The 12,158-nt window shown below is 40.3% G+C and overlaps 2 protein-coding genes across 2 annotated transcripts in view; both read left to right on the forward strand.

Annotated features, from left to right (window-relative positions):
- LOC120545851 (collagen alpha-1(V) chain-like) overlaps window positions 1–7,410 on the forward strand; it is a 110,048-nt gene extending 102,638 nt beyond the window's left edge. The window contains exons 35-37 of the mRNA XM_039780472.1: window positions 2,238–2,291; window positions 2,620–2,673; window positions 7,362–7,410. Of these exons, the coding sequence (XP_039636406.1) occupies window positions 2,238–2,291; window positions 2,620–2,673; window positions 7,362–7,410 (157 nt within the window). The remainder of the gene's footprint in view (window positions 1–2,237; window positions 2,292–2,619; window positions 2,674–7,361) is intronic.
- Window positions 7,411–7,597: 187 nt separating this feature from the next.
- The window catches only part of LOC120546077 (collagen alpha-1(II) chain-like), a 31,723-nt gene continuing 27,162 nt past the window's right edge, over window positions 7,598–12,158 (forward strand). The window contains exons 1-6 of the mRNA XM_039780838.1: window positions 7,598–7,629; window positions 9,327–9,434; window positions 9,588–9,641; window positions 9,760–9,813; window positions 10,522–10,575; window positions 10,838–10,945. Coding sequence (XP_039636772.1) covers window positions 9,609–9,641; window positions 9,760–9,813; window positions 10,522–10,575; window positions 10,838–10,945 — 249 coding nt within the window. The 5' untranslated portion in view covers window positions 7,598–7,629; window positions 9,327–9,434; window positions 9,588–9,608. The remainder of the gene's footprint in view (window positions 7,630–9,326; window positions 9,435–9,587; window positions 9,642–9,759; window positions 9,814–10,521; window positions 10,576–10,837; window positions 10,946–12,158) is intronic.

Below are 12,158 nucleotides of genomic sequence, written 5' to 3' on the forward strand. Positions count from 1 at the left end.
AAAGCAGGGGCAAACAGTTAGCTTAGGTTTGTACAAGAGTAAAAAAGTACACCTACCTACACCTCTAAAGCTCACTAATTAACACTTTATCTCATTCGTTTAATCCATGCAAAAAAATAAATTTAAAAATGTGAACTTGTTATATGCTGGAACTAGCCAGATTAGCTTTTTATCCCTCTTTTCAGTCTGCTAGCTCTAGCTAGATAGCGTATTGGACCAAATACAGTAATAACACTGAAATTTCCAAATTTGGGATCAATAATTTATCTAATTTAATACAAGACAACCCAGATTAAAACAAGACCCCCTCTTGTTCTAAGACTTGTGTTGTAAAAAAATGTGCCTTTTTTTTCCAAAAATAATTTTATTTGAAAATAATGATAAATAACACATTGAATAAACTAAGGTAGGCTGTTGTTTTAACGTTTTAAAAAGATGTCAATCTTGTTTTCAATTTCAGTATATTTTAGATGAAATGTTCACATTTAAATTTAATAAAATGTAATCACATTTTGTAAATAAATGACTTACAGCTATAAATGCCCACACCGGTTTTTACTCCTATCAGCTGGGAACTGGAAACAGCTCACCTAAACTGGATAGTAGAAGATTAGAAAAACGTTGCCTGGACTGATAAAATCACAATTTCTGCTGCCTGATGAGGAGGAGAATATTTCCAGCAGCCCTGTTGAAACTAAAGTGGACGAGCACAAGTGCTAGTCACTACTTAAGCAACGGTGGTGAAGTCTTCATAGCACCTGCTAGCATCAAACGATGAAAAAAAATAAGGAGATATGACCAGAGTTAATACCTCAAATTTGGAATCAGTTGGAGCAGGAAGGAGGAAGTACAGTGTGACTGTGGCTTTTTTTTTTTTTTTTTTTAAAAGATTATTTGTTTGGGCATTTTTTGGCCTTTATTGACAGGACAGCTAAAGAAATGAAAGGGGAGAGAGGGGGGGAATGACATGCAGCAAAGGGCCGCAGGTCGGAGTCAAACCCGGGCCCGGGTCGAGGAGTAAACCTCTACATATGGGCGCCCGCTCTACCAACTGAGCCATCCGGGCGCCCGTGGCTGTGGCTTTTAATAATAAATATTGTTTTTAGGAATAAACCTTCCTCCTGCGTAGACTGGCAGTAGCTGCTACTCTATTTTAACGTGGGCCATAATGGTGGTCCTTAGAGAGCCTAATATTTTCTGAAGTGGTACATGGTGAAAAAAGTTTGAGAACCACTGCAATAGAGCAGCTTTGGGATGTAGTGGAACAGGAGATGCACAACATGGATGTGCAGCCGACAAATCTGCAGCAACTATGTGATGCTATCATGTCTACTGTACATTGAGTAGAATCTCTAAAGGCCCTGACACACCAATCGGCCGCCGGACAGTCTGGCGAGGTCAGTGACTCGAGTCTGTTCGGTGTGTTTCGTGCTGTCGCCGCCGGCCTTCATTTTGGCCGATTTGACATGTTGAATCGGTGGCAGTCGGACTCAATGCCCAATCTGATTGGTGGAGTGCTAAATGACAAGCGGGATGAGCGTGACAAACACCTCTCAAAATCTGACGAAAATCTTTTAAACTGACCTTCGTCGATCTGAAATGAAGACAGATTCAGCAACTGCGTGGCCTATTTCTCGCTTAAAATGTTTTCAGAAACTTGTTTCGGTGAACTATTTTAGTAAAATACGAGATTGTATTCCGAACGAGCCACCATTATGTTCGGGGAGAAGCCAGACCCACAGGACGCGTTCGTCCAATCAGCTGCCAGTTTTGATTTTTTCGGCGACAATACAGATTAGTGCCGCCTGCTGTTATGGAGACGTATTACTTCTCGCGCACGCACAGAACGTACGCTCAAGTCGGCATCGCTTCGGTGTGTTCCGAGGCACTTTTTTTGACCAACTCGGGGACTGACTGCATTTTCTGCTGACGGTCGGCCATCGGGTTGGTGTGTCAGAGCCTTAAGGAATGTTTCCAGCACTTCTGTAGACTCAATGAGACAAAGAATCCAGGCTGTTCTGTGGGCAAAATGGGTCCTAGCCAGTATTTGAAAGATGTACCTGATGAAGTTCCCAAAAAGTCAAACTTCTTCCATACAATTCAGATTTTTCTGTATGGTGTGACAAATATGATTCACTACAATATTCTGGCAAATGTATTGTGGTGCTGCATGAGCCTTTGTGACAGTAACTGATGATAAATGAAATTCTTCCATCTGTTGTTCTCTTGACTATCAGGGTGTCCAGGGGAACGTGGGCATGCGTGGGCCTCCCGGGTTTACAGGAGAAAGGGTAAGGTCTTTTTTTTTTTTTTCTCTCACCTACCTCAAGTGTAAAAGCCTTGTAAAAAAGCGTTTAATTGTAGAAAGGACCAGAAAAAGGCATCTCAAACACGTGAGACCAGTCGAAGATGGAGCTCAGAAAGTCAAAAGCTATTTTTAGAAAGAATGTCTGTTAATCAGAAGAAGGAAATTGACATTCTGACATTTTCACGGATTTTCTTTTGTTAATGTAGGTGAGTGCAGACTTTTTAAAAGGTGCTGTTAATACCTATTTTGAAGCAAAATCCACACCATTAACTGTGAGAAATAACACAACTTCTTCTTTTTCTCTGCACCAGGGTGAGCCAGGTTTACGAGGTTTACCTGGGCCTGTTGGGAAGCCAGGACCTGCAGTAAGTGTCTGTAGTTTTTATTTTCCTTTTTATTTCCTTTCTTTTGACCCATGGGAACAATTAGGGGTATATGAGAGTAGGACAGAATATTTCTCAGCGGATTTGATTGGGACAGCAGCTATGAGGTTTTGGTAAATAAAGGTAAACCAGTGAAGTGTGCAGCTGGTGTGCAGGGACTGGCTATTCATGAAGGCGAACAGGTCGCAGTGATTGATTTTGTTGGAGCCACTGGTGGCAAATCTAATGGCAGAGTGATAGAGGACAAATACATTGCTTCATGCACTGTCCTCCAGCATGTCCCCTGCAGTCTAATGCCAGGTGACAACCTCAGTGACAAACCAGTTCTCTACACATTGCAACTCTGTTCAACTGTGCAGTGTTTAGCAGTGGAGTAGACAAAATATGAAAATGACACAATAGAAAATGCAGTACACAACAATAAAAGCAAGGAATTACCACAACGCCAAAATGCAATAGTAAAAAAAGTAGTCTATATCCTTGACGTTACACTTCCGGGATTGCTCCGGTGCCGCAGGAAATTCCGCTGGATGCATGCATTTTCCGTTTCCTTACGCTTTCTTTGTGTTGAAATTTTAAATCCGGTGGATTTCTGAGGACTATGGTCTCTGCAGGGTAAATCCAGACAGCTAGCTCTGAGTTTTCTCTTGCTTGACTATTTTTACAGCGGCTCTTTGCGGAGTTTAGCGCCGCCGTGACGATTCTGATTGGTTTAAAGAAATGACATCCTCCCATCCCCGAATGCTATGTGGAGTAGCCAGACCCTCCTTAAAGTGATGGGATTACCTAGATACTTTAGACACTTTGAAAAAAAAAATTACATTGAAGAGTTAGCTGTAGCGTTATCAGCTGATAGTTAAGGGAACGACCACGTTGTATCTTGTAAATTATCCCAATAAAACTAAAAAAAATAATGCCCCATAAATAAAGCATAGATTGGAAAGTTTGTAGGTACACCAGAAGTTTATGTAAATAACACTTGCCTGCTGGCTTCTGCTCTCTGTTGTTGTTGTTAAAGCAAGAGCTAGTGATGAAGGCGCCTACAAATTACAACAACCGAAAAGAGATGCAACAAAATATATTTATTAATTTAACTTTTTTTTAAGTAAGTGCTGTAGTATAACTAGCAGGAGACAAGTAATAATTGAGGTAAGTTTGGAGACATTACCTTATTTAATCATTGAATTAATAAATATTTTGTTGTAACTCTTTCGGTGTAGTAATTTGTAGACGGCCCTAAGCACTCGTCTAACTGCAGGTAGCAGCAGCAGCAACAGAGAGCAGAAGAGAGCAGGCAAGTGTTCATAAATTTCTGGTGTACTTACAAACTTTCCAATCCATCGTTTTATGAGAGCATAACCTATTTGTACTACTTGTAGACGTTTGGTATCATTTCGGGCATTATTAGTGGGGTAACTTACAAGATACAAACGTGGGTCCATTAGCCCCTGCGCTAAGCTATTTAGCTGATAACGCTACTCTAGCTAACTCTCCCAATGTTCGACCCAGGTGAAAAAAGCTTCTGGGGGGGTGTTTGGGTCGAGGTCATGGTGCAAAGGACCCTAGGGTGAATTACTCCGAACCATCACTTTAAGCGCGCTTTGGAGGAGGGTCTTATTGGCAAAGCGAGACTAGTAAAACAGTAACCTAGAAATCCCAAAAAAATTCTAAACAAAATTTTCAACTACCATAGAAACAGCTTCTAATCACCTAATCGGTGCTTACTGGGTGACTTCGCTACAGATTTTGGTTTATTGGGTATTTATTTAGTGAAGTGAGAAAAGCTGTAAATGAAATTAAATGAAGGAAACGCGGACACATGCAGAATTTAATTCCAGAAGAGAGTTGATTTACAGTATGCAATGACACCTTTTTGTTGTTCTTTCGATAATCAGACAAACTCTTTCCCTTGACGGGACTGATGGTTTTTCCTCTGCTCTTCCAAAGTTGTATATGAAGCTGAAAGTTCAAATTTTCTTCTTAAAACCTGTCAAAGTTTCTGCATCCTATAGATCAATCCTTCTCTTTCAGTTGGTTAGATTTGGAAATAAGAAAGCCCCTCTTGCATGGAAAGATTAACTTTCAAAAATGGAAGTAGGACTGTTCACTTCTTGTCCACAGTCCTTCCTTCTGTGTCATTGGACACACTTTGTGCTCGATCACATGGTCGCCCACTGCTGTGGTGAAATCCATCAACCTGTCAGAGTAAAGTTATACAGTGCTGAGAAGGTGGATTCATCAGCTGCTGGCTTGAACGCTAAATACAGTAATAAACTGAACGCTTTAAAGTGCCCATATTATGAAAAAATCACTTTTTCTGGGATTTGGGTTGTTCTTTTGTGTCTCTGGTGCTTCCACACACATACAAACTTTGAAAAAAATCCATCCATGCTGTTTTGAGTGAGATACGGTTTCTGAATGTGTCCTGCCTTCAGTCTCCTAGTGAGCTGTTCAAAATCAGCACAGGCATCACAGTCCGAAATGAGCTGGCTAACCACAACCGTTAGCTCGTAGCGTTAGCATGCTAACGCTAGCATGCTACGTCGTTCTCAATAGCAAAGCACTGCTAAAACACACACAAGTTCACCATAATCTACAAAAGAACTACTTACATGTGCGCCCTCATTTAGAAGTCTCCCAGCTAATCCTGCCTTGTAACTGACCAAAGTTGGAGAAACAGGCTTTCTTTTACTGTCTCTAGAGTTAGCTAGCTGACATGCTCTACATCTGAGCTACTGAGCATGTGCGAGTGCCATCAAAGATAGTACAGAAGAAGAAGATGAAAAGAGGTCTCACTCTGTACATAAAACAGAAACCAGGTGAAAAGAGGATCTGCAGCAGTGAGAGAGAGCTGTGCAGTACAACAAAAATATGGTGTTTTTTGAAAATTAAACCATGTAAACCTATTCTGGTACAACCTTTAAAATACAGTTATGAACCTGAAAATGAGCATAATATGGGCGCTTTAATGCCCACATCACTGAATGAATTTAAAGCCACACTCATCATGGTAGACAATATTCCTGTCAAAAAGTAAATATTGAAGAATCTGAGTGAGGTTTTGCATTTTTGCTGAATGTTATTTAAAAAAATATAAAGTCTATACTGTACTTTATTCTCAGAGGGAATAAAATAAACTATAATAATAACTGTTAAACCTGTGATTTCTTGTTAAAGGTGTGACACTAGAGAGCCGAAGTCACGCCCTTCTACTTCCGGCCAACGGGACCTATCTTTAAAAAAAAATATATGAACGAGGGTCAATGGAGAGATAATAATAGTTTTATCCCATTTGAATTGAGCCATGGATTACATTTAATGACATAACATTGTCAATTTACAAGATATTTTTTCAACCAAAGAAAGTCTCAGTAAACTGTTGAAGTATAAGACTGTGAAAATACGTAATTAGAAAGACTACACACTTGAATGTCGCATGGATGACGTCTCGCTGAAGCTACGATGTCTCTGTGTGTATCGTACCGGGGATGTAACGTTACTCTAATGAGCAGAGGAACACTTCACTGGATACAACACATCAGGTAAGATAACGTTACATGAGTTGTGGAACAGAGCTAAGCTAGCTAGCTAGCGAGCAAGTTGAGCATCAACTAGGTGACGTAAATTGTGTGAGATGAGAGATGTAGTTCACTGAGCGGTTTCACACTAAGTGGTACTACGACAAACCTACGGATAACTGAGACTTTCTTCGGTTGAAAAATAATGTTTTAAATTGACGAACATCATATTTGTAATCCATGGCTCAATTCAAACGGGATCAAAAAATAAATATTATCTCTCCATTGACTCTCGTTCATATTTTTTTCCGAATTAAGGTCCCATGAGGTCCACCAGAAGGGGTGTGACTTCGGCTCTCTATATATGTTCACCATCCGGTTTGTTGGTCTAGGTAAGGTGTAGGAGAAAGCAAATAGCAGATGCAGCCATAACGCTTCTGTGCTCGATAACAATTTATGTTTAATCCCATCCACCATGCTCCCTTCACCTAGCAACCAGCAAAAAAACTATCTGTAGATGAAGAAAGGATATTTTACATTGTTGGATGTTTATGTATAAATTATAGTATAGTATATATAGTATAGAGCTTTGGAGAATAATAACTGACTGCATTAGGACACATAATGCATCAGCAAAGGGATAACTTCAAACATTACACATTACACATCAGTACAAGACAAAGATGCCCAACAACCCCCTTCCTTTTAGCTACATTTTATCAAACTGCAGCAGACGAGCATAACAGTTGGTGGGATTACAAGAGAACTCCACAGGGCTCGTTTATTCTAAGCCTGTATATGTTACCAAGTATACAAGTAAGTAGAAAGTAAAGAGCAGACAATAAAATGTGTCTAAGCAGCATAAAAGAGAACCATTTTAAAGAAGATTCAGAATACCATAGCCAAAGAAGCCCTTCTAGTTAAGTAACATCACAAATCAATGTTTTCTTCCTTTTTATTGTATATTTAGCATAATTTAGTTCGTCAACCAACAACAGAAACTTTTTTTGTCATGCAGGTGTGGAAATGTTCAGAGATGTGGGTAAAAATTAAACACCTTTTTGAGCTTATACAAAAAACAGCTTTCTCATTTCCTCACACAGCGCTCAGACAGAAGTGTTAGCATGTTCTGACTTTGTTTTTCTTTGTCAGGGACTGCCAGGTCCTTCTGGAGACAAGGGACCCCGGGGACCTCAGGTGAGAGAAAGCTTTAATTGGAGAGTTTGTGCTCTAAATAAGAGAGAACTAAATATTTAGCTTCTTCCACATGTTGATGGACTTAGACTGAAATGCAAGTGGCTTTTTTTTTTTGTAATCATTTAACAATGACTGTATCACATATATCACATAGTGATATAAGTTGAACTGATTATTCATTAGAACTTGAGATGAAGGATCCAAAGGGATACAGGGCCCACCTGTAAGTTAAAAGTCGAGCAGTTCAGAGGACTGTATTTTTTATGTGTTTTACAATGGAACATCATTGTGTGTTACAGGGCTGTTGTGTTTAAACTTAAGTGCATTTTAATTGGACACAGTGTTTGTCTTTGGTAATTTGACTCATCATGAAGAGAGATGATGTGTAGGGCACGGGGGGGTTCGTCAAGCAGCAGGGTTCGCGTTCAATGTCAAAGACGCTTGTCAACAGCTGCTGTTGTCTGTGAACAAAACAAAAAGCTGTTATTCAAGGTTCTTTATATTGCCTCAACCAGTCCGATATTTATGCTTGAAACTTAAATATAAACAATTAAGCAACAATCAGTTTAATTGCGGGGGAACTCAATTAATCATGAAATACTCAGAGCCCACTGCTCCTAAATTGAATGAAAAAGGGTGATTAAATAGTTAGTTATAACTAGGGTTGGGTACCGAAACCCGGTGCTTATACAGCACCGGAGCCTTAACAACCGGTATCTACCGGACCAAATAGTAAAGCGGATTTCGGGGCTACTGAAATGCCAGCGCTGCCTTCTGATGCTCTGAACCAGACGTTAGAGGCAACAGAAGCATCGCTGCATGTGAGGCTAGTTAACATAATACACTTGACAGCAGGTAACGTTAGCCTACCGTTAGCTAGCACCTGGATTAAACACGGTTAAAATGCTGACAGCTAACGTTAAACGGTGTGACTGTATTTCACTGTAGAGGATTCCAACACCGAGACGTAACAGTCCGGAGCTGCTGTTGTCTGAAGGAAAACACAGACGGCGCGTCACTTGAAAATCGCCTCGCCAGCCTTGTGGTGCATTCAAAGTTATTGTACAATACCCTTTTTCCATCTAGTGGTTGTTTTTGTGTTTGTTTACCAGCAATTTACTGGTGAAATAAGTTATTGTTATTACATTTTTAATAAGTCATTTAATTATTTAAGATTATTTTTTGGGCATTTCTGTGCCTTTTTAATGGATAGGACAGCTGGCATATATGAAAGGGGAGAGAGAAGTAGAATGTAGGAAACCGTCACAGGTCGGACTCGAACCCTGGACCTCTGCATCGAGAAATTTACCTCTACATATGTGCGCCTGCTCTACCAACTGAGCTAACCGGCCACATACATCCTTTAATTTTGACCATATGGCCTTAGCAATAAACAAGCCGTTCTTAAATGTCGCCGACTGTCATTTTGTGCTACTTTTTTATTTTTTAAATGTATACTTTTTTATTTTTTTATCTTTTTAAAAGTTGTATTCAGGCACCGCTTATGCACCGGCACCGTTATAAAAGTAGCGTTTTAGCACCGGTATCGGAAAAAACACAAACGATACCTAACCCTTGTTATAACTGACACTAATAATGCATTACTCGCAGTCCATAAACCAATCATCACAGAATCTGTCAAATATCAGCTCTCGTTCTCTGACTGTGTCCTTGTTGTTGTCGTCGTGGACCACTAATTTATAAAAAAACAAATTAACCCGTTTGTGCATCTGGCTGTGTATGTGTCCATTTGTTTGCATGTGTGCTGACATGCATCTGTCAACTGCCTCTTTAAATTGAAATATACGATGAGTTGAATACATTTTATTGATAAACTGCATAGCAACGGGACACAGATTCAACCCCAGATTGCATTTTAATATTTTGACAAAAAACAAATAGGCTTAATCTCTATTCTAGGGCCCTCCAGGTCTACCAGGTGGTGATGGGGCAGCTGGAAAACCTGGACCTAGGGGAAGCCTAGGGTCCCCAGGAACTCAGGGGCCACAAGGGCCAGCAGGAATCCCAGTGAGTGGGTACCTACCATCAACTGCTGCTTTTACTTGTATACTACAGACTCCTTATAGTCTGTAAAGTCATCAATATTTTCACTACATACAAGTGTCTGAACACATGAAACCTGTTATTTGACTACTGTACATGTTTGTTGGATGTCCTCAGGGCCCACAGGGTGCTGCTGGGATGTTAGGAGCAGCAGGGGAAAGAGGAAACAAGGTAAACTACATTGCATATAAGAATCACATCGTAAGAGTGTTTTATTGTGAGAGTTTTGCCTGTGAAACCTTCATTAATGTTCAGTTAATGATACTGAGACTAATGCTGTAACCTCCAGGGTTTACCTGGCTTGCTTGGTGATGCTGGCCCCACCGGACAAGACGGACAACAGGTGGGTTTACTTTTAGAGTGAAGTGAAGAGAAGTAATTTTTTCATATATCCAATTTGAAAATAAATTGTCTTCACCTGCCCTACTTTTTCTATCACTCCTTTTTATTCTAAACATAATGGAATAATAGTCAACTATTAATGTAATGAAAATTAAGTTATAAGTGCCTTATAGAACAGCAGAGAACATACTATAGAATACAACACAATAAATTACGGCACAGAACTAGTAGATTATGAAACCGCAACAAGATAGGCTGCATCATGGTCTGCATTTTCTAAAGTTAACGCTTACACTAATTTACAGCAGAACAAACCATATAATTCTTATGATCGAGCATATAACACCAGTGTAAATTCTGCATGAATGCGCCTGTGAATGTACTGCACGCTGTGGATGTACTGCACGCTGTGTCCCGCTTTCTGCAGCCACCTCACCCCACTTCCTGTGCAAATGCATGAAGCTGATCAGTAACTTCTCATACTGCTGTTGTATTTTGAGAATCTAAGATTGTTTTTTAAATGGACTGAAACTGAGAAAAGAGAGTTAATAGGATCAGGGCAAAGTCCCATCACCTTTACACAACCTTTTTTACATGATGTTTTTTGGATCAAACATCACCAGTGTGTTCATCTACATTAGCTGTGTACGAGGACAGCAGAGGACTTTTTATTGTCGGGTAATGATTGTTTTGACTTTTGACCCATCAGGGTCTCCCTGGCCAAACAGGAAATGAAGGCCCACCTGGACAGAAAGGAGACCAGGTGAGTGATCACAGCAGCATCATTCCGGAGTCTTTACATCATTGATTCTCTATGCCACAAACAGCTTAAGAAATCACTTACAGACTGTTTGTTTTGTTCAACTTGAGGCCAGGTTGACTTTGTCTCATGGTGTGGGACATTCTGCAGCCTCAGGTTTGAGGGAATAAAACCCCTTGACAACCACCTGCATACTAGAATGGAAAAGCATGCATTTAATAACTGTGTCTGATTTCCATACTGCTTGTGTTGCCGTGTTTGACAGGGGGACCAAGGGTCTTGTGGGAAACTTGGTCCTCCAGGATCTCCAGGAGAGAGAGGACATGAGGGCCCAAAAGGCTTACAAGGACCACCTGGACAAGTGGGAGGAGAGGTAGGTGCATTTATCTGCTGTTTATACAAAGATGATCTTCACTTAAAATGATGACAGACATTCTCACACGTGTTCAACTGCTGTCTCATAAATGACAAAGCAGCTCCACAGGAGGGGATTTTCCAATTCAATGAAGAATTTAAGGACCTCATCTTATCACGGTTACCTCCACCCTGCTTACTTTACAGCATCACACAAACAGCCTGCTGTCCAAAGTGTGTTATGGTGAACAGATGTGCTTTTTGTATTTCATGTTAGCATTACAGATTATGGTCAGGTGGAAATGTCAAAGTATTGTAGGTGCTCCATGAAAGGCGTTAAACCACCATCACTGTTGCATAAACCGTGAAATTAGATTTCCCCCGATTATGCGTTTATGGCAGTGCTTGATTCAGATTCCTTTGTTGCTTTTCAAATGTTGATTATACAACCGTAAGATGAGCAACGAGCTGGCACAGCTCGGAATATCTGTGATACCTTCAACAGCTTGATGAAATGTTTGTTCAACAACATGAAATTGTACCAACCGAAGACAAGAGTCCAACAGAGTGGTAGTAGAGTGTGTCATTGCTTTTTAAAGTCCTTATTGGTATTTTCAACTTTTAATTTTTTTATGCAAACATACAGAACAGAAACAGAGAAATACAACTGAACAACAACAAAAACCCTCACTCAACCCCCACCCTCTGCGGTCTTGAGGAAAAAAAAACAACAAAAAATAAACAGAAATCGCACCTTGCCTAGTCACTCTCCTCTAATTCTTGTGGCGCTGAGGTCTTAGGTCTGATATTTGTGCTGCTGCACTTTCCCATAGGTTGATAGTTGATGCTTTAGCTGTGTTAATCCTTGCTGTAGAGAGCTCCAACATAACTATGTCCAGAAGGTATGCCAACCACTGTTTTATACAAAGCGAGTGGAGGGGGAGCCAGCGCTGAGCTATCATTTTCTTAGTTGCAGTTAATCCGGCTAGCCAAATTTTCCTCTGTCTCCCAAGCAGGTGTAATTCAGAGTCGTCACAAAACAAAAAAGTAACAAAACAATCGGGTCAGTAGGAATTCGACATCCTATCACATCAGATATTATTGATGTTTTATTCCAGAACTCATGCACCTGTTCACACTCCCAGACCATGTGCAGGAAAGTTCCACTTTGTTCAGGTTGACAGAACGTGCAGTAGGGAATGGCTTTAGAGATGCATCTCTTCTGGGGAGTC

This window comes from Perca fluviatilis, chromosome 17, assembly GCF_010015445.1.
Source record: "Perca fluviatilis chromosome 17, GENO_Pfluv_1.0, whole genome shotgun sequence".
Taxonomy (NCBI): Eukaryota; Metazoa; Chordata; class Actinopteri; order Perciformes; family Percidae; genus Perca; species Perca fluviatilis.